This window comes from Cupressus sempervirens, chromosome 11 (genome assembly GCF_028749045.1).
Source record: "Cupressus sempervirens isolate cs-2001-9-10 chromosome 11, ASM2874904v1, whole genome shotgun sequence".
NCBI lineage: Eukaryota > Viridiplantae > Streptophyta > Pinopsida > Cupressales > Cupressaceae > Cupressus > Cupressus sempervirens.
Genome location: NC_143128.1, coordinates 755,645,338 through 755,669,206, shown reverse-complemented (window position 1 = coordinate 755,669,206; position 23,869 = coordinate 755,645,338). Strand labels below are relative to the sequence as shown.

General features: G+C 39.3%; 2 protein-coding genes across 9 annotated transcripts in view; one reads left to right on the top strand and one right to left on the bottom strand.

Annotated features, from left to right (window-relative positions):
• Positions 1-23,869, bottom strand: part of PIP5K9 (phosphatidyl inositol monophosphate 5 kinase) — a 217,899-nt gene that overhangs the window by 57,557 nt on the left and 136,473 nt on the right. The gene's annotated exons all lie outside the window — the stretch shown is intronic.
• On the top strand, positions 7,504-8,189 carry LOC149531800 (uncharacterized). The gene is made up of 2 exons (XM_089811040.1): positions 7,504-7,607; positions 7,749-8,189. Exon 2 carries the CDS (start codon positions 7,760-7,762, stop codon positions 8,174-8,176), a length of 417 nt encoding a protein of 138 aa, XP_089667166.1. The 5' UTR covers positions 7,504-7,607; positions 7,749-7,759; the 3' UTR covers positions 8,177-8,189.

Below are 23,869 nucleotides of genomic sequence, written 5' to 3'. Positions count from 1 at the left end.
TAAGTACTAAATATTAAATAAATGCATTAACCTAAGTAAGCTTAAGTATAGAATTAATAATTAATTTTTTACTCCAACAGTTTCTTTCCTTTTAGCATTTTGGTTTTGAAGGCTTCCCTGATTAAGTACTAAGAATTTGGATAAATTGTTGAGTTGAAAATCCTTTCAAAAAGGAACTAGTGAAATTTTGAGTCATTTGGATGCGTTCCATTCTCCAAGGCATTTATATTTTTAGTATGTTTTATTGGGTTTCAATTTGGCTTTGTTTTGTGTAATGATCCCATCTTTTGGCCTTCACGTTCTCCAAAGTCTAAGTGGAGGATAAGAAAAATTAAAGTCATTCAATTAAAATTAAAAGGTGACTGTATTAATAGCTTCTAGGGTTTGTATTAATTATTGGAAGGACGGAAGCCTCTCGTGATTTAATTAATTATTGCCAGCGAGGAATTTCTAGAGTATGCATTAATTATTGGAAGGAGGAAGCTTCTAGCTCTTGCAATTAATTAATGTTTTAGCTCCTTCCAGAAGGATGAAGAAAAGGATAAATAGGGCTGAAAGTCTCATTGCTGAGCATCGGATGATTATGACTTGCATTTGATAAGAGCTTGGATGTGTGAATCACACTGCCTTTTTGGCAATAGAGGACGTTCATTCTCTATTGTAACATTCTAGACGTCATTCCCTTAGGGTTTGGCCTTTGGAATACATCTCTTTGTAATTGATTGCAGCATTCTCAGCATTAATATAATTTCAGCCTTGGTTCAGCTTTTGGGCATTCTTGGGTGTCCATTACAGTGGTATCAGAGCAATAAGTCCTGCCATCTTGTAGAGATCATATAGATACCGGATAAAGGGAAAAGTGTTTGAAAAAAATGTATATTAGTCCAGATCAAGATGTGATGTTCAGACAGTTATTGGGTACATTAGAGAAGGGGCAACGTATGCAACAGGAGCAGAATAGGATGCAACAGGAGCAAAATAGGCGAATGGATATGATGTTGCAGCTTATGGCTAGACAGATAGGCATCAACATTGACGATTTGTATGTTGCTCCAGAACAGAAGGTAGTTGATTCCTCAGGTGGGATCGAAACACGTATAGAGCCAGCCAGCTATGATGTTGGTGATATGGGTGTTTCAGTGAAATCAGTAGAAACATGTGATCAGCCGCAAAGTCAAGAGACCACATATGAAACTTTGTCAGGAGATGGTGCTACAGTAATAGTGGGATTAGGAGAACATGAGGATACTACCATATCAGCAGCCACTTCTGTGTTAGTTGAACCATCCAATGAGGAGTTTAATGGTATAAATGCAGTGGTTGATGTATTTTCTAATGAAGCCACACATGTTGATGATTATGAGTTTTCATCAACTACAAATTCGGTTCAATTTTTTGTTGCAGCAGTTAATGTTGTTCCTATGTCCATATATTTTGATGCGACAACACCTATTGTTGATACAATTAGCATGAGTACATATGGTTCACCTATAGCTACATCTTTTTCAATGCATAATGGTGATAATATTCTAGTCCAATATATATTATGTGGATGGATACAGGGAAGAAGACGTTTTATAGATCTTCTATGGAGTTGCCTTATGGTGATATTCTGACTTCATCAGCACAAGTTTTGAATGCTAGGCTACAGGGGTTGGTCTTGATGATGCGGGTTTGCAGTTGGTTTAACTTCCATATAGATATCACATATTGGGATCCAGGTGGAGGTTGGAGTTCATTATGTTACTTAATTGCTTGAGGACAAGCAATTTCAAGGAGGGCGGATTTGTAATGATCCCATCTTTTGGCCTTCACGTTCTCCAAAGTCTAAGTGGAGGATAAGAAAAATTAAAGTCATTCAATTAAAATTAAAAGGTGACTTTGTATTAATAGCTTCTAGGGTTTGTATTAATTATTGGAAGGACGGAAGCCTCTCGTGATTTAATTAATTATTGTCAGGGAGGAATTTCTATGGTATGCATTAATTATTGGAAGGAGGAAACTTCTAGCTCTTGCAATTAATTAATGTTTTAGTTCCTTCTAGAAGGATGAAGAAAAAGATAAATAGGGCTGAAAGTCTCATTGCTGAGCATCGGATGATTATGACTTGCATTTGATAAGAGCTTGGATGTCTGAATCACACTCCCTTTTTGGCAATAGAGGACATTCTTTCTCTGTTGTAACATTCTAGACGTCATTCCCTTAGGGTTTGGCCTTTGGAATACATCTCTTTGTAATTGATTGCAGCATTCTCAGCATTAATATAATTTCAGCCTTGGTTCAGCTTTTGGGCATTCCTGGGTGTCCATTACATTTTGAGTTTTGAAGTATTTCCTATTTTTTAGGGTTTCCTATTTTTCAAAGATGTCTATTTTTAATAAGACCCAATTTTTCCTAATTTCACAGTTAAACAAACTTACTATTTATGGTGATGTGCATAGATGAGTACTATGTAAGAAAAGAAGAAAATGGGCATCCATAACTATCTCTAAAAAAAGTAGTTTGAAAAACATGAAAAGGCATCCAAAAGTGGCAAGGCCTAAAAAATCTTGAAAGATAATTAAATCTGGAAACATCTCTAAAGACCTTGTTTTGGTCCTAATGGAGATATGATGATGCTTATATTATATATTCATATTGTAATAATGTCGTTTAAGGCCATTGGCCACTTGTAAAAATGTTCTAAGTATCTTGCCGCCATTTCAAGACTATAGGCTATTGCGAAATAGTGAAAGTTTATTTCGCAAGTCTATCAATTTATACTTTGTAAAACTGCGAAATCTGGATGTGTCGCCATTCTGAAAGTAAGAGTATAAGCTTCTTGCAAAATAGTGAAGCTGCACTATTTCGCAAGTCTGTCACTTTGTACTTAGCGAAGCAGTAAAATTTGGCTCCCCAATGGTCATTGGCTTAAAATTTCTTTTGTGTCGGTTGGAGTTGGGTAGGAACTGATATCCCACACCTATATGGGCATCCACATGTAGTTTCAGAGGGGAAAGAATAATTGGAAGGAGTTTTTGTGTGCAAACATTGATTTTTCCTGTGTAAATTCACCATTGCAGAGATCTGTGCAAACTTTTATTGATTGAGAAAGTACAAAATTTCATTCTAATGTGTAGAGCATAGAAATTCCTTTCTTATGGTTTGGGTTTGAAGTACTGATTTATTGTACAGTGGAAGGTCCATACATTTTTGTGACCATAGATCCTAAAACCCTCAAACTTAGGGCTTCTAGGAAAAATGGGTAATTCCTCTTGATTTCACTGTGGGAAAACCCTCGTTCTTGGCGAAATGGAGGATTGCCTTATGCATTTTATGTTTTTCGGTTGTTAGCATGGCACACAAAGATTCCATGGTGTTTAGAAGGAATTGATGGCTAGGCATCCTCATGTGACTAGTTGTTGTGAGAAGGAATGGGTGCGAACAGAAGAGTTAGATGAATGCTAGTGCCCAACCTGTGAGGAATTTTACTGTTTGGGAACATAACAAACCCTTTGGGAGTATTGACAAAGTTGGATTGATGGGTTTCCAACTTTCCATACTTATCCTTGGTGAGAGTAAGTAATTAGGCCTAGAAGCACTAAAAAGAGGGTTTGGTAAAAAGGTGGTTTCTTGGTGGAGTTAGAAGCCAAGAGTTTGTAATCTCACAGTACTTTGAAAAGGGTATCTAAGTCTATGGTTTGTTTAGAGGTTATTTTGGAACAATTTTCAATTAAATCCAAAATACCCGATCTAGAGGCCTAATTACTACTAGGTCTCTACTAGGCCTAAATGGAGGAATTACTAGTTGGGACAAAAGGGCCATTCAAAGGGTCAAGTTGGTGTTGTTGTGTTACTAGGAGGGTGTTGAAGATGTCTTTGACCTACAGTTGTCTTGAATAGACGAAGATCCTGAAATGCTAAGGAACAGAATGTTTAGTTGAACCTAGATAGTAAAGCCTAGAAGAGTGAGTAGTGAGACTCACCATGTAAAGATTGCATTTTCTTGGAAGCGTTCAATTGGAAGGGACCATAGACAAGTCCATTCTTAGGTTAGACCTAGTGTATAGATCTGGTGATAGGAGTCCAAGAGTGATCTTGTATGGTGGTTGAAATCTAGGTTGTGTTTGGATCAAACACCTTACCCTTTGCATCACATGATCTGCATTATACCCTTTGAGTAGTACCCACTTTTTATTTGTGTGCATTAAATATTATCAAGCAAGTCTTCACCACATTGATTCCAACATGTATTATTATCCTCTAAAGCATCTAATATAATATTAAAAAATAAAAAGCAACACCAAGATATCAATAAGCCTCCATATTCTGTAAATTTGTCTCTACAAGAGACTTTACAAATTTCTTGGGCTTTGCATGTTGAATACATAATGAGATTTTTGGGTGAAACCTCCAACAACTGGCTAGGGCAAATAGTTAAACTATCGGAACTAACAACCCCATAGGGTTTTTGTTCTAGGATTTTAAGCTCCAAGAAGTTTCCCAAATTCCAGAAGAGAAAATAACAAAACTTGACTCAAATGAACCATAAACTAATCTTTTATAGCAATCCTAGAGGTTTCTAAAATACCTTGCAAAATTCAAGCTCAACAATAAATTGAAGGGCGTCTAGCGATAGGAGATTTTTGCACATCAAACTCAAGCAGTGTGTGCCTTACTGGTTTGTTGTCATGATAATATATGAATAAATGACTACAAAATGGGATGGGCACTCTACTCATTGCATTGTGTTCCTTCTATTCCATCTTTCTAGCTTTCTCCTGGAGAAAAGAAAGATCAGTTCCACCATGTTCCGAATTCAAACATGGTAGATCGGGCCTATCCACCTATTATTATAGAAGGAATTAGATTAGTATAGCAATTTGGGATGGCTAAAATTGTACCAATGCATTGGGGAGGGAAACAAGTTTTTCAGCTCCAATAATTGTTGATTCTACATACAACATGACAGGGCTCAATTCGGGCTAATCATCGGTGTGCCCATTGTATACATCATGCAACATCTTTTTATTACGATAATAGATAGCTTCTACTATCTCTGTTTAGTGTCTAATGGTTATCTATTGTAATCTTCTCTAAATATTAGAATGTTTCTAATATTTAGTTTTATGTTTCTATTCTTTACAATTGTTTCTTAAGGAACCATTGTTTAGTCTCTTGTATAAATTGATCTCTTGATAAGTGTTAATAACAAGCAAATATTTTTCAATTACTTCATAATATGGTATCAGAGCCAATACTCTAAATTTTTTCGAAAATAATTATAATTTCTTGGTTGAAATTATCTATCTTTTATTTTTTAAATTATTTGCATGCATATTTGCTTCCAACTCTCTATAACCCAACTAGGGTTTCCATTTTGAGAGATCTGAATCCACTAACTTTTGGTTCGGTTCTGCAACCCATTTTTGTCCAGATCCATCTGTTTTTTCTACACATTTCTGCCATTTCTTGTTTTTTTTTGTACAAGGGTCGTTTTGGTTCAAAACCCTAATTTTTTGTACATGATCAAAAAAATTCTTAGATTCTTGATGGGTTTTTTGAGATCTCAACTGGGTTATCATCTGTTTTTTCTGGGTGCTTCAATTTTTGTCTCAATTTTTTAGCCAGCCAATCTAGAAACTGACATATTCTTTATGGGTTTTTTGCATAGTTCCAAAAATCGCCATGAAATCGCCGAAATCGCCGAAATCGCGATAAGATTCATGGCTCCCGATTTTTTTGGAATCGGAAATCGCTGGTGGCGATTTTTTCTTGTGAATCGCCTGAATCGCCAAAATCAGCGATTCATGGCAAAAATCGCCAAAATCGCCATCGTTAATCTAGAGAAATCGGCCGCGGCAGCAAGGATAGAAAGTTCAATTTTTAAAAAAAAACACATGTTTTATTTGCTTTCTAAGTTGACTTTCCTCTTTGTTATAACCCTAAAGAGCCTTCTATTTGCTTAGTATGAGTAGAAGAGAGGAAGAGTGAGAGAGAAGAAGAGAAAAGAGAATCCATAGGTTTCCAACCGGCAAGAAGGAAGAGCACCAAAGAGATCAGAAGTCCATTTGGGGAGGCCATAAATTGCATTGGGAGCATTAAGGAGTCAATATCAACACTCCTCAACTCATTTGCAAGAGGTAAGTGTTGGTTTTTTTTTTGCATGTTAGTGTAGTATGCATTTTTTGTTAAATTTTTTTAGTGTTCATTTGCAAATCTTGAATGTTTTTTATTTTTAGTTTTACTAAATTGCAAACTAGGGTTTGTTGTTTTGTAGTTTTTGTTTATTAGTTGCAAACTTTGATTTTTTACATGAATTTTTTTATTGCAGCAGCCCTTTGCTTTCATTTTCCAATTTCCACAATGGGTAAAAAAGATGAATGCTGGAAATATAATGAAGAGTTTCCTGGGAGAACCAAATATCAAACAAAATGTATATTTTGCAAAGAAAAAATAAATTCGGGAGGTATCTATAGATTGAAATACCACATTGCTGGCATACCTGGCCATGATGTCACAGTTTGCACTCAACAAACCGTTGAGGCAAAACGCTCTTGTTTAGTGGCATTAGAAAAAATTGAACAAGACAAGTTGACTAAGAAAATGCAACTTGAAGGGTTAAGAGGTATTGGCTCCCGTGCTCCCACATCCGCAACCGCATCTACATCTGCAAGTGCATCTGCATCAGCTTCCGCATCCGTAGGTTGTGTTGGGGAGGGTTCTTCTAGGCCTCCTTTTCATCCTAGTGCTAGTGCTCATGTGAGTGTTAGTGGTAGTCGGTCTCATACTGAGACAGAGTCCAACACCAACCTATTGCGGCCTAGAGTGCGGAAAAGCAGAATGGATAGTTACTTTGTGCCCCGCACTACTCCTGGCTCCCAACCCACGCTTGAGGGCATGGGTTTCAACAAGGAGATTCATGATGCTGCCAGAAAAGAGATTTGCAAATTCTGGTACTTTTGCAACATTCCATTTATTGCAGCCAGGTAATTGATTCTTTTTTCTTTGTTATCTTCAAAATTAAAGTTAAAAGTAAAAGTAAAACTTTAATTATATCTACTTGTTTTATGATTTTAGTTTTTGACATCTAAATTTCTAATCAATATCATTATCTATTTGTGACAGGACTCCTTATTGGCAGAACATGATACATGCAGTTACCATTTGTGGTCCGGGGTTTAAAGCCCCAACTGAGGCTGAGTTGAGTGGATACCTCCTGGAGGAAATGGTTGAGGATATGAGGCATGAGCTTGAGGACAACCGAAAGGAGTGGATCGAAAAGGGTTGCACCATCATGACTGATGGTTGGACAAATAGGAGGGGAAGAACACTCCTCAATTTTCTTGTATCCTGTGGAGGTGATTGATCATTCTACTTTCCTACATACATAATTTTGAATCGTGATTGAATATTTCAAATTTTGATTTGTTGATTGCTAATAGTAATTATAATTCGTTGTTTTGTTACTTGTAGGATATATCATGTTCCTCAAATCCATTGATGTTCTGCTCATGTAAAAAACGCCACATACTTATGTGAGGTTATTGAGGAAGTTATAGCAGAGGTGGGGGAACAACATGTGGTGCAAGTGGTGACGGATAATGCAGCAAGTTATGTTGCTGCAGGTAAACTTTTAACTTTTTAAGTTTTGAAAATAAATTTATTTGAATTTTGAACTTTTTCTAATTCTAACTTAGAATTTCTAAGTTTCCTAAGTTCTAACATGTTTGAAATTTGAATTTCTAATTATCTTAAAATTGTTGTAGGCAAACTTTTGATGGAGAGGCACCCCACCATATTTTGGTCCCCTTGTGCAGCACACTGCCTTGACCTCATGTTGGAGGAAATTGGCAAACTTGAGTGGGTCAAGTCATGTGTGGAAAGGGCAAAAAACATATGTAAGTTTATTTATAATCATTCATTTGTCCTTAGCACAATGAGGAAGTACACAGGAGACAAAGAGTTAGCTCGTCCAAGGATCACGAGGTTTGCCTCGAATTTCATCACCTTGCAGTCCTTGTTGACATCAAGGGATGATTTGAGGAGCATGTTTGTTGGGCGGGAGTGGATTTCATCTTCCTATGCTACGACCACTGCAGGGATAGATGTGGTGGATTGCATATTTGATGATGATAGTTTTTGGAAACCTGCTAGAGAAATACTTAAGGTAATTTTATTGCAATTTAACATTTAATATTTTACAGTTTACTATGCTAATTGTTTAATGATTTAGTTTTACCTTATATTATTGAATTATTCTATGTTTAAGTTTTGACTCAAATTTTTGTTTTACTTTATATGTAGGCCACTAAGCCTCTTGTATCTCTCCTACGAATTGCTGATGGGGAGAAGCCCTCTATGGGCTACATATATGAGGGCATGTATAGGGCCAAGGAGGCCATTAGAGCTCAGTATGCAGGAGTGCAGGAGAAGTATGCCCCTATTTGGGACATCATTGATAGGAGATGGCAGAATCAGCTCCACAGACCCATCCATGCAGCATCTTACTTTTTGAATTCGGCATTTCGTTTTCGTCCTGACTTCAAGGCGGATCAGGAGGTTCTCACCGGATTATATACAGTGATCCAGAGGTTGAGTACTGATGAGGATAGCAGTGCTGCAATTATTGAGCTTGATAAGTTCAATAATAAAGAAGGGCCACTTTTCTCTAGCAGGGTAGCCATAGATGCTCGGGAAACAATACAGCCAGGTAAAAATTAAATAATATATTCAATGTTCATGAATCTGGATTCTAAACTTAAAGTTGATTATGTAATTTTAGAGTTAACTTGTAATTTGTAATTTGTAAATGAGACTAATTATTTTTATTTTCCCTTATTTCAGATAGATGGTGGCAAATGTTTGAGGCCACAACCCCAAAACTTCAAAAAATTGCCATTCGTATTCTGAGTCAGCCAAGCAGCGCTTCTGGATGTGAGCGCAGTTGGTCCATGTTCGAGCACATCCACTCGAAGAGGAGAAACAGGTTGACAGTGCAGAGGTTGAATGATCTTGTCTTCGTTCATTACAACCTCCGTCTTAGGATCAGACAGATTTTGGGCACTGACTCCTCTCTGATCATTCTGGAGGAGATTGATCCAGAATCAGAGTGGCTCACAGAGGTTGTAGATCCAATCTTCACTGAGGAAGACCGTGCGTGGATTGACCAGGTGGATATAGAGGCTGAGGCAGCTAGAGCACGTTCTTCAGGCATTGGTAGACGCACACGTGCACGCACAGACACAAGCCCTAGCGACATTCATGAGCCCATCTTATATGCGGGAGATATGGCTCGACAGTCCTCTAGGACCTACATTAGACGCCTTGCTACTAGGCAGACTGGATACTCAGAGGCTGAGGCTGAGGTTGTAGCCGAGCTTGAGGATGATGTTGAGGATGATGATGACTATGAGCCTGAGGCTTGAGCTGGAGCCTTGTTTTTATATTTTGTTTACAGATATTGATACTGAATCATTGATAGACATATGTTTCAAAGTTTCAAACTTTCATGGATCTTCATCTTAGATTCTTACATAAATTTATGATTTGATGTCTTATGGATCGTCTTACATACATTCTATGATTTAAATCATTATGATCATTTGATTTCTATTTACTTCAGCTAGCCTACAATTTACATTTTAGAATCTTAGATAACATAGTTACGTATGTGATGGATTTTATGTTTCATGTTTATGTATGTTAAGTTTTAACTTCTATTTGATGATGTTATAGTGTGCTTAAGTTATATTCAATAAAGGGTGCATGAAATAAGTTTTAAATTGTTAAAATCTTTAAATTTAAAGGGTTTTTTCAAATTTGCCGATACATCGCCAATTCATTGCCGATTCATTGCCGATTCACGATTCGATTCGGCCTTGCCGATTCCGATTCACGTTTCTTTGGTTTTTTGAGCTCTCTTATGGGTCACCCTTCAAATTTTCTAGGTCTCTACTTTTTTAAGGTTGCATGTGCTTGCATGTTGTTTGCATGTGTTCACAAAACTGGTTTTTTGGACTGGAGCCCTTTGTGTGACCTTTTTTCTTACACTCCGTACACCATAGGTCACTTCCCTTCGATTCTTTCTGCATGTTCTTAAATTCCTTCATCATACAAATCATGTCCTTCTGGAGGGCTCGGACCTTCTTGCTGTTGCTTTCATCATCACTGCTATCTTCTCCCGAGGACACATCATCATCTAAGTCGAATGAACTACTCTTCTTTTTCTTCTTTGTTTTTTGCTCACTTTCCAAGTTCATTGCTCGATTGTATGCTTCAGTGTATGGCAATGGTGGCACAATCTTCATTTTCTTCCACAACTTCAGGCATAGGCCTTCACTGAACCATCTTTTCTGCAGCCCATCAGCTGGCTTATTCTCCATTTTATTTATCAAGTCTTTTAATTTCTTGGCGTAGACTTGAACTATTTCATTCTTCCCTTGTTTTGTGTTGTATATCTCGGCTACGATCTCATTGTTGTCGCGGAGCAGTTGAAATTCGGCAGTAAACTCCTTCTTAAGGTTGTCCCAAGTGGTTAACTTTTGGGGATCTGCATCGGCGAACAAGTCAATTGCAACACCCCGTAGGGTTGCTGGAAATTGTCGGACCCATTCATATCTGTTATGCCATTTGCCCTCCAAATCGTTTCACATGTTTTACAGTGTCGGACCGGATCGGTCGTACCATCGCCATCAAACTTTGGTAGCTTTTCTTTTGGTCCTGCCATCGCTACTGGATTTTGTGCACGGGCGTTGTTTGGTCCTACACCACTAGCGTTGTCCACTCCCACACCAGCTCTTTACACTCCCACACCGTGGCTTTGCACTCCCACACAGGCAATCTACACTCCCACACCAACGATCTGTACTCTCACACCGGCGCTCTGCACTCCCACACCGACGATCTGCACTCCTACACTGGTGGTCTCCCCAATAGTTGTCTTATCTCTAACAGTTGTGTTCTATGGTGAAGAAGGGTATTCCTGTTACGAAAGTCTATCGAGGACGAAGAGTTCACTCCACACTCGTGCTCCCTCGGCACTCTGAGCCGTGCGAGTCGATTCTCTTCCGTCTGGATTCTCTTGCCTCGGCGAATACAGGTTCAAAAATTCCTCCCTTGCTTCTTCCACCAATTCCACCCGCTGTCGAGTCTCCTCCAACAATTCCTGAGCGCCTCGATGCCCGTTGGCAGTCTTCTGAAACCTCCTGCATCTGCTTGTTGTGCCAAAATTAAATTTTCTTGCACAATACGTATTCCATCTTTTCTCTTTATCTTATTTCGATCCTTGTTAAGTTGATTTGGCATTAAGCTTCATTCCTCCCTCCTTCCAGGTTCATAGGGCAACGGCGCCAAATATTTACTGCATAGATTAATTCACTAATGCACACAGACAATGAACCAGAACAGCAATAGCAGTACTCCTATTATTTGCATATGCCAAAAGATTACATACAGAGCATAAGATAAGATGATTTACAATGATCCTAGACGAGGTATAAATACTTCCCACCGAACCTTCCCGAAAGGGTCCGTCAGCTACATAATAATACTAATCTACCTGTTGGCTACAAAATCTTTACCGACAACATGAGCCCGTCGGCTACACAGTTTCTACCGACAACAAATGGAAGGAAGGCTATTTGCGGAATCATGTAATTGCGCAGCAAAGAGCATGGGTCAAGTGGTTACACATGGGGGAGTACTGTTACAATACCACATATCACATGACCATCAGGCTGACTCCATTTATGACATTGTATGGGTATGAAGCACCAAGCTTCATGGATTTAGTTTTAGGGAACAACCAAGCCCCGAAAGCCAAAGACCTGTTGTAGGATAGTCAGGATATCGTAAGAGCACTCAAGGAGAACATACAATAGGCTCAAAATCAGCAGAAGTTGTATACTGATCAGCATAGAGTAAACCGCAGTTTCGAGGTAGGGGATATAGTGTATTTATGGCTATAGCCATATAGGCAATCATCGTTTAAGAGGAGTGAAGTAGACAAGTTGAAACCTAAATTTTCTGGGCCCTACAGGGTGATTCGCAGAGTGGGCGAAGTTTCCTATGTGATTGAGCTTCTAGAGGGCAGTCGGGTGCATAATGTATTTCATGTGTTGAAGCTTAAAAAAGCCATTGGTCAGAGTGTAGTTCCATCTACAAACTTACCCCCTTTGGATGAGGAGGGGAAGCTCGTGTTAGTACCTGAGGCTATTCTGGACAACCGAGAGAGGAAACTCGGAACCAACATAGTGAAGAAGTATTTCATTAGATGGAAAGAACTGTTGGAGGAGGATGCTACATGGGAGAGTGAGCAAGTTATTCAATAGGTTGGACGGAGATTGCTTGAGGACAAGCAATTTCAAAGGGGGCAGACTATAATGTCCCCACTTTATTAGTTGACCAAGTGTGTGTGTTAACCTAGTTCTATATGGTCCCGAGGGCTAATGAAAGGTTTAAAGGGATCCTAGAGTGTTTTGGCCTAGTCATCTCCAATTTGGGCCAAAACAGAGTTGATTTACTCAGTCTCAGGCATACTTACTATTTTTAGTAAGTCGGTAGGACACAGGCCAAGCTAATTTTAGAGATTGGATTTGATACTCCTCAATGAGAGCTTTCCGACGAGCTATCAGTCATGTTGTTCAGAGTCCGATAGCTACTATATTTTTATGCCTGAAGTATTATTAAAGTAACATTTAATTTAGTTGTAAAATATTTAAGTGTTAATTTAATATTAAATTTTATGGGAATGTGTGCAAATCAAAACAGGCGCCTAAAGGGAGAAATGAGTGAATATTTTAATATGTTTTATATTGTGTATCTTTTATCCCATATTGCTCATGCGAGTTGAATCAACCCTTGGAGAACGAATAAAAGAGAGTGTTAGTGGCTTCATTCGGCGAGTTGAATATAAGAAGAAAATTGATGTGTGAGTTGCAAATCCGTTCTTGGCATTAGATCACGTCTATCCTCTCTTTTGACATTCTAGACGTCATTCCCTTGGAGTTTGAACTTTGGAATTCATTGCTATCAACTTCATTAATAGGCAGATTGGGCGCATTTCCAACTACAGGCAGATTGGGTGTTTGTCCATATCATTCTTGCTTCTTGTCTGATGCTTATCCCATTTTGAAGGGATGATTTTATGAGGATCTTGGACTGATTGAAGACAGATTATACTGTAGCAGCACTATAGCGTGGTACTATTCACATTACTGTAGCACAACACTATTCAAGTTACTGTAGCGTGACACTATTCACATCACTGTAGCATGGCACTATTCATACTACTGTAGCAACAAGATGGGTAAGTCATTACTGGAACATTATGTTATAATGTTGGAGTAATTAGTGAGTTGAAAAGCTTGCTATGTATTTGATTTTATTAGTTTGAAAAATAATATTTTTTCAGCAGTAGTTCAATCTTCAGTTTGAATATTATTATAAATTCCTTCTTGTTCATTATGTGATTTCAAATCTATGCAAAGACATAAAAACAAACAAACATTTTGCTTCAAGAGCCATAAAGGGATTTAAACATTTAACAAAGAAATAAAGGGTTGGATGCAAATAATTTGATTAAATTCCTATCAGCAGTTGGTTTAGTTTATAGACATTTCTAGGGTGCCCATTACAAAATATCTCAAAGTTGTTGTGATGTCTGGAAAATCTTTGCTCACTCCACTGCCAAAGGCTTCTCCTGACTTAATTCTAGATAATTGATCTGCAATTATATCACTTTTTCCTGGTCACACTATGATCTTAGAAGCAATTTTTTGCAAAAGGGTTAGCCATCTACTTACTCTCCCTTGAATCACAGGCTTGTTTACCAAATACATTAGTGTTTGATGGTCAACAAAAAATTTGAAGGAGTAGCTAATAAGTAATGTCTAAATTTCTAAACTGCATAGACCATACCTAATGCTTCCCTTTCCGTGGCACTATAGTTATGCTCTGCTTTTAACAATAGCCTGTTTGCAAAATACACTGGATGGTCCAACCCTTCCTTCCTAGATTGTGTCAAAGTGGCCCCTATTACATTGTTAGAAGCATCAACGTAGACATGGAATTCTTTGCTCCAGTTAGGGTATATGAGAATCAAAGCACCTACCAGCCTCTTTTTCAGCTACTAAAAAGCCTCTTCGTGTTCTTGTCCCCAACAAAATCGTTCTGCTTTCCTAATTAGTTTCTCTAAGGGTAGAGATACTTCTGCAAATCTTTTTATAAACCTCCAGTAGTACCCTACATGTCCCAAGAAGGACTTGACACCAATTACATCCAATGGAGCTTCCATATCTAGAATGACCTTGATCTTGTCGGGATATGTTTTCAATCCTTTCTTGCATACTATATGACCAAAAAGCTTGACTTGTGGGACTCTAAATCTGCATTTCTTTGGGTTCAAGGCCAACCTTGTTCTTCAGCATCAATCCGTGCATTCACTAATAACTTTGAGATGATTCTCCTTTCCACTATAGACAGACCAATCGTCCAAAAAGGCTCTCAAATTCCCTATCGACATACTATCAAAGATATGCAATATGATTCTTTGAAATGTGGTTGGTGCATTGCACAACCCAAACGACATTCTGTTATAGGCATATACCTCATCTTCAACGATAAATGTAGTCTTTAGCTTATACTCCTCAACAATATTGATCTAATTATATCCTAAAAATCCATCCATGAAGGAATACATTTCATGACCGGCTACCTCTTCTAAGATGCTATTCATAAAGGGAATTGGAAAAGGATCTTTTATATTTACCGCGTTTGACCATCTGAGGTCAACACATATCCGGATTTGGTTACTATCCTTCTTCAATTATATGACTATAGGAGATACCCACTCACTAGTTTGTACGTTGAGTATTGTCCCGACCTCAAGCATTTTTGTAATTTCTTCTTGAACTTTAGCTGTATAGTTCTTATTCATTCGATATTGTTGTTTGTGTATTGGTCGTGCTCTGGTACCAGTGGTATCCAATGGACACATAACTCTAGCGGTACTCCTTTAAAGTCCTTGTACGTCCAAGCAAAAATGTCCTTATACTCCAAGAAAATTTTGAACACTGTCGCTTTCAAGACTAGATCCCAATCATCCCCTATAAGAATATCTTTGCGTTGATCCTTTTGACCAAGGTTAATAGTCTGGAGCTTGGCCTACTTGTATTCTACTTTTTCCTCAAATGTATGTGCTCATCTGCACACTCCATGTATTCCTTATAGCCCTCCAGATATCCTTCCTCTGATTCGGCTTCTTGGATTTGCAACATGTTACATTGGCTGAAATACTTCATAGTCCCCCATCTGCCAGTGGAACAGGCCATTAAGAGAGCTTGTCTCATCTTCCGAGCATTCCCCTAGCCGAAGCACTCCTTCCTCATCTGGGTCCACCCTTTCTCTATCTTCACCCTCTGACTTAGAATCCAATGCTAAGTCCTGACTCATTGATTGGTTCCTTAGGTCTATTGTGTACTTTTTGTCGTCCACCTCTATGGACAAGTTATTTCTCTTCCAATTATGGATGGCCTTTGTTGTGACTAGCCATCCTTTTCCCAACAACGCATTGTACCCTTTCTTTTCTAGGTTGATCACTAGCAAATCCAAAAGGAACTGTTGTGTGTTGATTACCACCTTTTGCCCCATCAGGGTTCCTATTGGCTTGATTCTTTGTTGATCCGCACCCACCAGTTGGAATGTGGGTGGCCAAAGTGTGGGTTTCCCTATTGCCTTCCATGTTCCTCAGATAAGACATTTACACCAGATCCTTCATCAATAATAGTATTCAATAGTTTATACCCCATTATTGCCATTTCGACAACTAATGGTGTCCTTCTGATGCAGGAGCATCCAGAGGTATAAGGGCAATCCTGTGTCACCCAAAAAAAATGTACTTAGACTTAGTTTCTGTTTCATATCTTTACATTTTTGGATACCCATTTGGGTCAAATAAAGGTTCCAACTCTCACAGTTCAACTATCAGTGTGCTAGAAAATCCCGAAAAAATAGGAGCATGCAATTTGGCCATCATTTTGGTGACCTAGAAGGTGTGAATTGGCCAGATGAATGTAATTGTGATTTAGAGCATTCCAGAAAAAGAATCAGGTCAAAAGGCCCCACGGTTTGAAAGTTATTGCAATTTTTTAGGTTTTGGAGACCTCCTAAGAATGCTTCAAAGTCAGGTTAGGGGCATTAAATGACCTCGAAAAGGGCTGAAAAATGGGGGACGAGCAAAGCTTGTCCATAGGGCTATAGAGCGCTTCGAGAGCTTTCCGAAAATGTAAACGGTTCGTCAATCGGAGCTACGGTTCAAAAGTTATGCCTCCCGAAAGTTCGACTACTATTTTTGGATTCTTCTATATTTGCACCGACTTCTAACGCAACTTCCGGAACCTTCTATTTGGTCGGTGGATGCCTACTAGCACTTTCTAGAATGTACTCCTAGTCCTTAACCCTTTGGGATCTATTTAAGGAGATTTCTGGCATTATAAAAGGCAGTTCGGAGTGGAGTTTGAGAGGAGGTACTGAAAGGAGAAATTATCTCCAGATTTATGCTATTGTAAGCCCTTAGGGCATGTTTTGAAGTTTATTTTTCTCTATACTGTTTGTACTAGCTTATTTTCTCAGTTAATACAATTTCCCTTTTCTGTTGTGTCTATTTTGTTCTTGGGTTGTGTTCCCATCAAGTGGTATCGGAGCAAGTTTTCCTGAGTGTGTAGACAGAACGCCGACTGTGAGGCAGTTTGCACCAGGATTGTGTGGTTGTGGGTTTGAGTTAAGAAGATGCCTCCACGAAGAGAGCGTGGTGGAAGGGCTAGAGCTATTAATCCTGAGGAGGTTAGAGCCCTCCAAAGGCAGGTGTAGGCATTGCAAGAGGAGCTTCGTAGAGGAGCAAATGTTGCCGCAGGTGACAACAGTGAGGATGACAATGAAGAAGAAGTAATTGGACCAGAAGAGGAATTTGACGGGGAAGTTCTGAATCATGCAGAGGAAAGGCTTTTTAGGGCCATTACTAAGTTTGGGAAAAGACCCACAATTGAAGTGGGTGTATTTTCAGGAAATCTGAAACCAGATGAGTTGATCGATTGGATCAATGAACTGGAAGAATACTTTGAGTATGAGGATATCAGGGACCCTGATAGGGTTAAGTTTGCAAAGGCCAAACTGAAAGGCCATGCCAAAATCTGGTGGCAAGAGGTCCAATTGGAAAGAAACAGAAGAGGAAAGGAGAAGATCACAAGATGGGATCGCATGGTGGACAAATTAAAGAAGCAGTTCATTGATTTGTTTAAGAAGATGCATGGGTTAAAGCAAGCAGAAAGATCAGTCCAAGAATATACAGAGGAATTTTACCGACTCTTGATTAGAGCGGGACATGCAGAAGCAACTAAGGAGAAGGTTGCTCGTTATATCAGTGGGTTGCGACCTAGCATCCAGGAGGAATTAAGTCTGGTAAGAATGTCCAGTGTTGAAGAGGCATACCAGTTTGCCCTACAAGTTGAAGAGAAGCTGAATAAAAGGTTTGAAGGAAGACAAAGAGGGCGTGGTCAAGGAGGAAGGGGAAGCGGTAGATCATCTGGAGGCTGCAATGAAACCCAAAAGAAAAATGAAGATGTGGGTACTAGCAGGAACCAGAGGAATGAGGGTTTCAACCGCTCTCATGATCAAGACTTTGGAAATCAGAGAGGAAGAGGTAGAGGACGTGGACAAGGAAGAGGAGGCTTCCGTGGTACCTGTTTCCATTGCAATGAAGAAGGTCATCGTGCCTTTGAATGCCCTCAACGACAAGGAAGGACAGATAGGAGAGTTGAGGGCCAAGCTAGGGTTGCTCATGTGGATGAGGATGCACAATCATCACATTCAGAGGATGCAGAAAGAGGAGAGACCTTGGTAAATGAAAGGGTCCTACTAAGTGGTGAGATTGAACCAGGGCAACGGAGGAGTTTGTTCCGTACCAGATGCAAGTGTGAGGATAAATGTTGTGATGTGATCATTGATGGTGGTAGCACTGATAACTTGGTATCAGAAGAGATGGTCTCTAAGCTAAAGCTGAAGAGGGAGAAACATCCCCAGCCCTATCGGATTGCTTGGGTAAAAGATGATCACAAGGTCCTGGTAAGTGAACAATGTTTAGTAAAATTCAAAATAGGGAGTTACCATGATGAAGTTCTCTGTGATGTTATTTCGATGGATGTTTACCATCTATTGTTGGGTAGACCATGGCAGTTTGATAGACATGCAGTGCATGATGGACATGCAAACACATACTCTCTGACAAAGGATGGAGTTCGCCACAAATTGAAGCCCATGAAAAAGGAAGGTGAAAAGGTATGTAGCAGTGCTAGGATTTGTCTTGTTGATGGAAGGAAGTTTTTAGATGGCATGAAACATCAGCATATGTGCTATGCTTTGATTCCTAGGAAAGATAAAGAAGGTAGTAGTGAAATACCAGTTGAAGTTTCAGATTTACTAGGGGAGTTTGGAGATATTATCTCTGATAATGTTCCAGATGGATTGCCACCAGTAAGGCAAATCAGTCATCAGATAGATCTGATTCCAGGAGCTAGTTTTCCTAACAAGGTTGCTCACAGGATGACTCCTACTGAAACAGAGGAGCTAAATAGACAAGTTCAGGAGCTGTTGAGGAAGGACTTGATTCGAGAGAGCCTGAGTCCATGTGCAGTACCTGAAGTACTCGCACCAAAGAAGGATGGAGAGTGGAGGATGTGTACAGATTCTCGAACTATAAATAGGATCACCATCAAGTACCGATTTCCTTTGCCAAGGATGGATGATATTATGGACTGCTTGAGTGGAGCTCAGTACTTCACAAAGATAGATCTGAAGAGTGGTTATCACCAGATACGGATTCGAGAAGGAGATGAGTGGAAAACAGCCTTCAAAACCAAGTAGGGTCTTTATGAGTGGTTAGTCATGCCCTTTGGACTGACGAACGCCCCAAGCACCTTCATGCGGCTCATGAATGAGGTACTTAAGAAGTTCTTAGGAAAATTTGTTATTGTCTATTTGGATGATATTTTAATTTTCAGCAAGACTTTGGAAGAACATTTATTGCATATTCGTAGTGTCCTTGAAAGGCTAAGGGAAGAGAAACTGTTAATTAATCTAAAGAAGTGTAACTTTGCAAAAAGGGAGTTAGTCTATTTGGGGTTTGTTATATCACCCGAAGGTCTCAAAATGGATCCGGAGAAGGTAAAAGCCATCTTGGAATGGCCTACTCCAAGGTCTGCTACTGAGGTAAGATCATTTCATGGTCTGGTTAGTTTTTACAGGAAGTCTATTAAGAATTTCAGTGGCATATGTGCACCCCTAACTGATACAATAAGAGGGGATAGAAAAGAGTTCAAATGGACTGTAGCAGCTGCGAGAAGTTTTGAATTGCTGAAGAAGAAGGTAACAGAACAGCCTGTGTTGGCACTTCCAGATTTTAGAAAGGTTTTCCAGGTGGATTGTGATGCCAGTGGCAATGCTATTGGGGCTGTATTAAGCCAAGAAAGTAAGCCTATTGCATATTTTAGTGAAAAATTGAATGATGCAAAGAAGAAGTATTCTGTTTATGATCAAGAGTTCTATGCAATAGTTCAGGCCTTAAAGAAAAGGCATTATTTATTGCCAAAGGAATTTGTTTTGTATACTGATCATCATGCATTACAGTACCTAAATAGCCAAGGTAAATTGAATCAGAGGCATATGAAGTGGGTAGAGTTCTTGCAGAGCTATACATTTGTGTTGAAGCATAGAAGTGGAAAATCTAACAAGGTTGCAGATGCACTAAGTAGGAGACAGTTGTTACTTACAGTAATGCAGATTGAAGTAGTTGGGTTTGATGAACTCAAGAATTTGTACCCCGAGGATCCTGATTTTGCTGAAGCATGGAAAGCTTGTAAAGAGCCTGTTGCTGTAGATAGAACCAAGTGGTTAAACTATTTGATTCAGGATGGCATGTTGTTCAAGGGTAGTCAATTGTGCATTCCAAGGAGTTCTATGAGGGAAAATCTGATTAAGGAGAAACACAGTGGAGGGATGGCAGGACATTTTGGTCGAGATAAGGCCATTGCCATTCTTAGAGAACATTATTTTTGGCCTCAAATTTCACAGGATGTGAAGAAGTTCGTACAGAGTTGCCAGGTTTGTCAAGTTGCCAAGGGGTTTAGTCACAATACTGGCCTATATCAGCCATTGCCTGTTCCATCAAGGCCATGGGAGGACATAAGTATGGATTTTGCTCTTGGATTGCCAAGGACACAAAGGGGTAATGACTCAGTATTCGTGGTGGTTGATAGGTTCTCCAAAATGGCACATTTCATTCCATGCCACAAAACTCATGATGCTGTCCATATTGCAAACTTGTTTTCCAAAGAGGTGGTAAGACTACATGGTCTTCCAAGGACTATAGTTTCTGACAGAGACACTAAATTTGTGGTGTATTTCTGGAGGACATTATGGAAAAAGTTGAGAACAGACTTGAAATTCAGTTCCACGCATCACCCACAAACTAACGGCCAAACAGAAGTGGTAAACAGAAGTCTCGGCAATTTGCTGAGATGTTTAATTGGGGATAAGCCCAAGGGATGGGATTTGATTCTACCACAAGCAGAGTTTGCTTACAATAACTCTATAAATAGGAGTACTGGAAAATCACCATTCTAAATTGTATATGGGAATAGCCCAAGGACTGCACCAGAGCTGAGGAAGATAGAACAAGGGGAGAGGACAAGTGCTGAAGCTGAGGAATTTGCTGAACATATCAAGCGTCTACATGAGGAGGTTCAGGCACACATAACCAAGATGAATCAAGAGTATAAAGCTAGGGCTGATCAAAGAAGAAGACATAAGGAATTCCAAGTAGGGGATCTCGTCATGGTGCACTTACGAAAAGAAAGATTTCCAGCCGCTACTTAACCCAAGCTAAAAATGAAGAAATTTGGCCCCTGCAAAATTTTGAAGAAACGTGACTCAGGAAATGCATATGAGGTGGAGCTGCCAGATGGTATTCACATTTCTCCCATTTTCAACATTGCAGATTTAACAGAGTATCATGATGAGGAGCTGGTGTTAGAGCCATGTCCTATTCCTGTTTCTAAGAAGGAGGAGATAGAAGACATTCTAGATCATCGTGTGGGCAAGAGTACCAGAAACAGGCAGTATAAAGAGTATTTGGTCAAATGGAAAGGACGACCGATTGAGGACTCAACTTGGATTTCGGCAGCTGAGGTTTCCCATTTGGGATTTCCTCTACCATTCATAAAGTGACAGGGTCACTTTTCAATCTACCTTGGGTGTCTGATGCAGGAGCATCCAGAGGTATAAGGGCAATCCTGTGTCACCCAAAAAAAATGTACTTGGACTTAGTTTCTGTTTCATGTCTTTACATTTTTGGATACCCATTTGGGTCAAATAAAGGTTCCAACTCTCACAATTCAACTATCAGTGTGCTAGAAAATCCCGAAAAAATAGGAGCATGCAATTTGGCTATCATTTTGGTGACCTAGAAGGTGTGAATTGGCCAGATGAATGTAATTGTGATTTAGAGCATTCCAGAAAAAGAATCAGGTCAAAAGGCCCCATGGTTTGAAAGTTATTGCAGTTTTTCGGGTTTTGGAGACCTAAGAATTCTTCAAAGTCAGGTTAGGGGCATTAAATGACCTCGAAAAGGGCTGAAAAATGGGGGACGAGAAAAGCTTGTCCATAGGGCTATAGAGCGCTTCGAGAGCTTTTCGAAAATGTAAACGGTTCGTCAATCGGAGCTACGGTTCAAAAGTTATGCCTCCCGGAAGTTCAGTTACTATTTTTGGATTCTTCTAGATTTGTACCGACTTCTAACGCAGCTTCCGGAACCTTCTATTTGGTCGGTGGATGCGTACTAGCACTTTCTAGAATGTACTCCTAGTCCTTAACCCTCCGGGGTCTATTTAAGGAGATTTCTGGCATTGTAAAAGGCAGTTCGGAGTGGAGTTTGAGAGAAGGTACTGAAAGGAGAAATTATCTCCAGATTTATGCTATTGTAAGCCCTTAGGGCATGTTTTGAAGTTTATTTTTCTCTGTACTGTTTGTACTAGCTTATTTTCTCAGTTAATACAATTTCCCTTTTCTATTGTGTCTATTCTATTCTTAGGTTGTGTTCCCATCACCTTCATATTCCTATGGTGAATAGGGTGTTATTTTCCTTTCTAGCTTGTGCTTCCTCTTTCTTCTCTTCTTTAGGGGGTATCCCTTTGATGCTTACTCCCTGTGTTAATGCTACCCGCTGTTGAGGTAGTGTTTCCAATAGATCGGTAATTTTCACAGGAATAGCGGTCTCCAGAGCTTGTTTCATGATGCTTGGTACAGGTTGGTTAGTAGAAAGTTTATCCACACCTGCCTACCCTTTTGTTGCCATGTTCTATTGAATGTCTTTTCTTGCTTAATGAAATCTTTCTTTGTCGGCAGCAACATCTAAGTAAGAAAATTTCCTCGCTTGCATTATTGTGATAGCAAGGACTTCTTGTTCTGGTTCTGCACTATCCATCATGTTCACCCCTTTTTGCTTGGGGCAATTCGCATCCTCATGATTGCCTAGTCCGCACCATTTACCCAACACTCCTCCATCATGTCCTCCATTCTGACAATCTCTTGCAAAATGCCCTCATTCATTGCATCGTCTACATTGGATCGTAGGTCTTCCCTTAGAATCATACTGGATTGCTCTTCGGGGTGTGTTGTCATTATTGTTGTTATTACTGTTATTATTATTCCCCTGTATATTATTCCTATAACCTTCAGGTGAGGCTTCTGTATTTGTATTCTGTGGAGGGGTGGCAGGTGGTGTGGATTGTTCTCCTTGGGTGAAGAATACTTGCGCATTCTGTGCTTTTAGATTGTAGGGACAATCTTTGATTTCTTGTCCCAACACCTAATAGATCTCACAAAATGCTTTTCATGGTGTTGGTACCCCACATAGACCTAATATTTGAACTTTCAAATTATGACCTCGAACTCCTTTGAACCATGGTTTGAAGTGGTTCGAGGTGGTTCATCTTGTAGGTTTGATATGGAACTCCAATAATTCGGAGGTTGAGTTTCAAATTTTAGGTCTTGTGTTACAAATTCAAGGTTCAACACAGTGCAGTGATTCAAAATGCAGATTTAATGGTCCAGATTTCAAGTCCGAGACAACATATACCCATGCTCATGATCAAATTAGTAATGCCAATTAAACTACTTATGACAGGAATGTCAATCCATTAAAGGTGCAATCAAGGATGATGCTCTTAATTGGAGCAGAACTCATTCAAAGGCGGTTTGATAGAGATGCAAGCACACATCTTGATCATGGGGTCACTAAAGTTGCCAGTAAAACTCGGGCTACAAGTTCTGCGAATGATATTTTCAATGAATCATATTACACACCATTAAAGGTTCAGAATCTAGGCTCAAGATTCTTTCAAGCCCTGACATGCAGGTTCCCGAGGCCTAGAGATTCATATCACTAGTTCAAAAATACAGATCTAAATGTGAATGTTTGAATTTACTGATGTCTCAATCTCAGCAAGATACACCAAACCAATATCTCAGCCCAATTGAGAAAAGCTCAAAGATTTCAAATTGGGCATGTACTAAGGATATTGTAAGTCACATGATGAATCTTTGGATGAGAAAGTAGCCCATGAACATCTCCATATACTGAAACTTGATATCTAAAGTGCCTTATCATATAGGAGATTCAGTGTATTATTACCACACATCTGCTTAACAATCAAAGAACATCCAGTAATTTTTAGATCTCTTCCCTTATGAATCAGATAGAACCTCTATGATAAATTCTTAACAGTTGGATGGTACATGTTGAACAGAGCACCATGATTATGTGTGCAATAAAAGGACG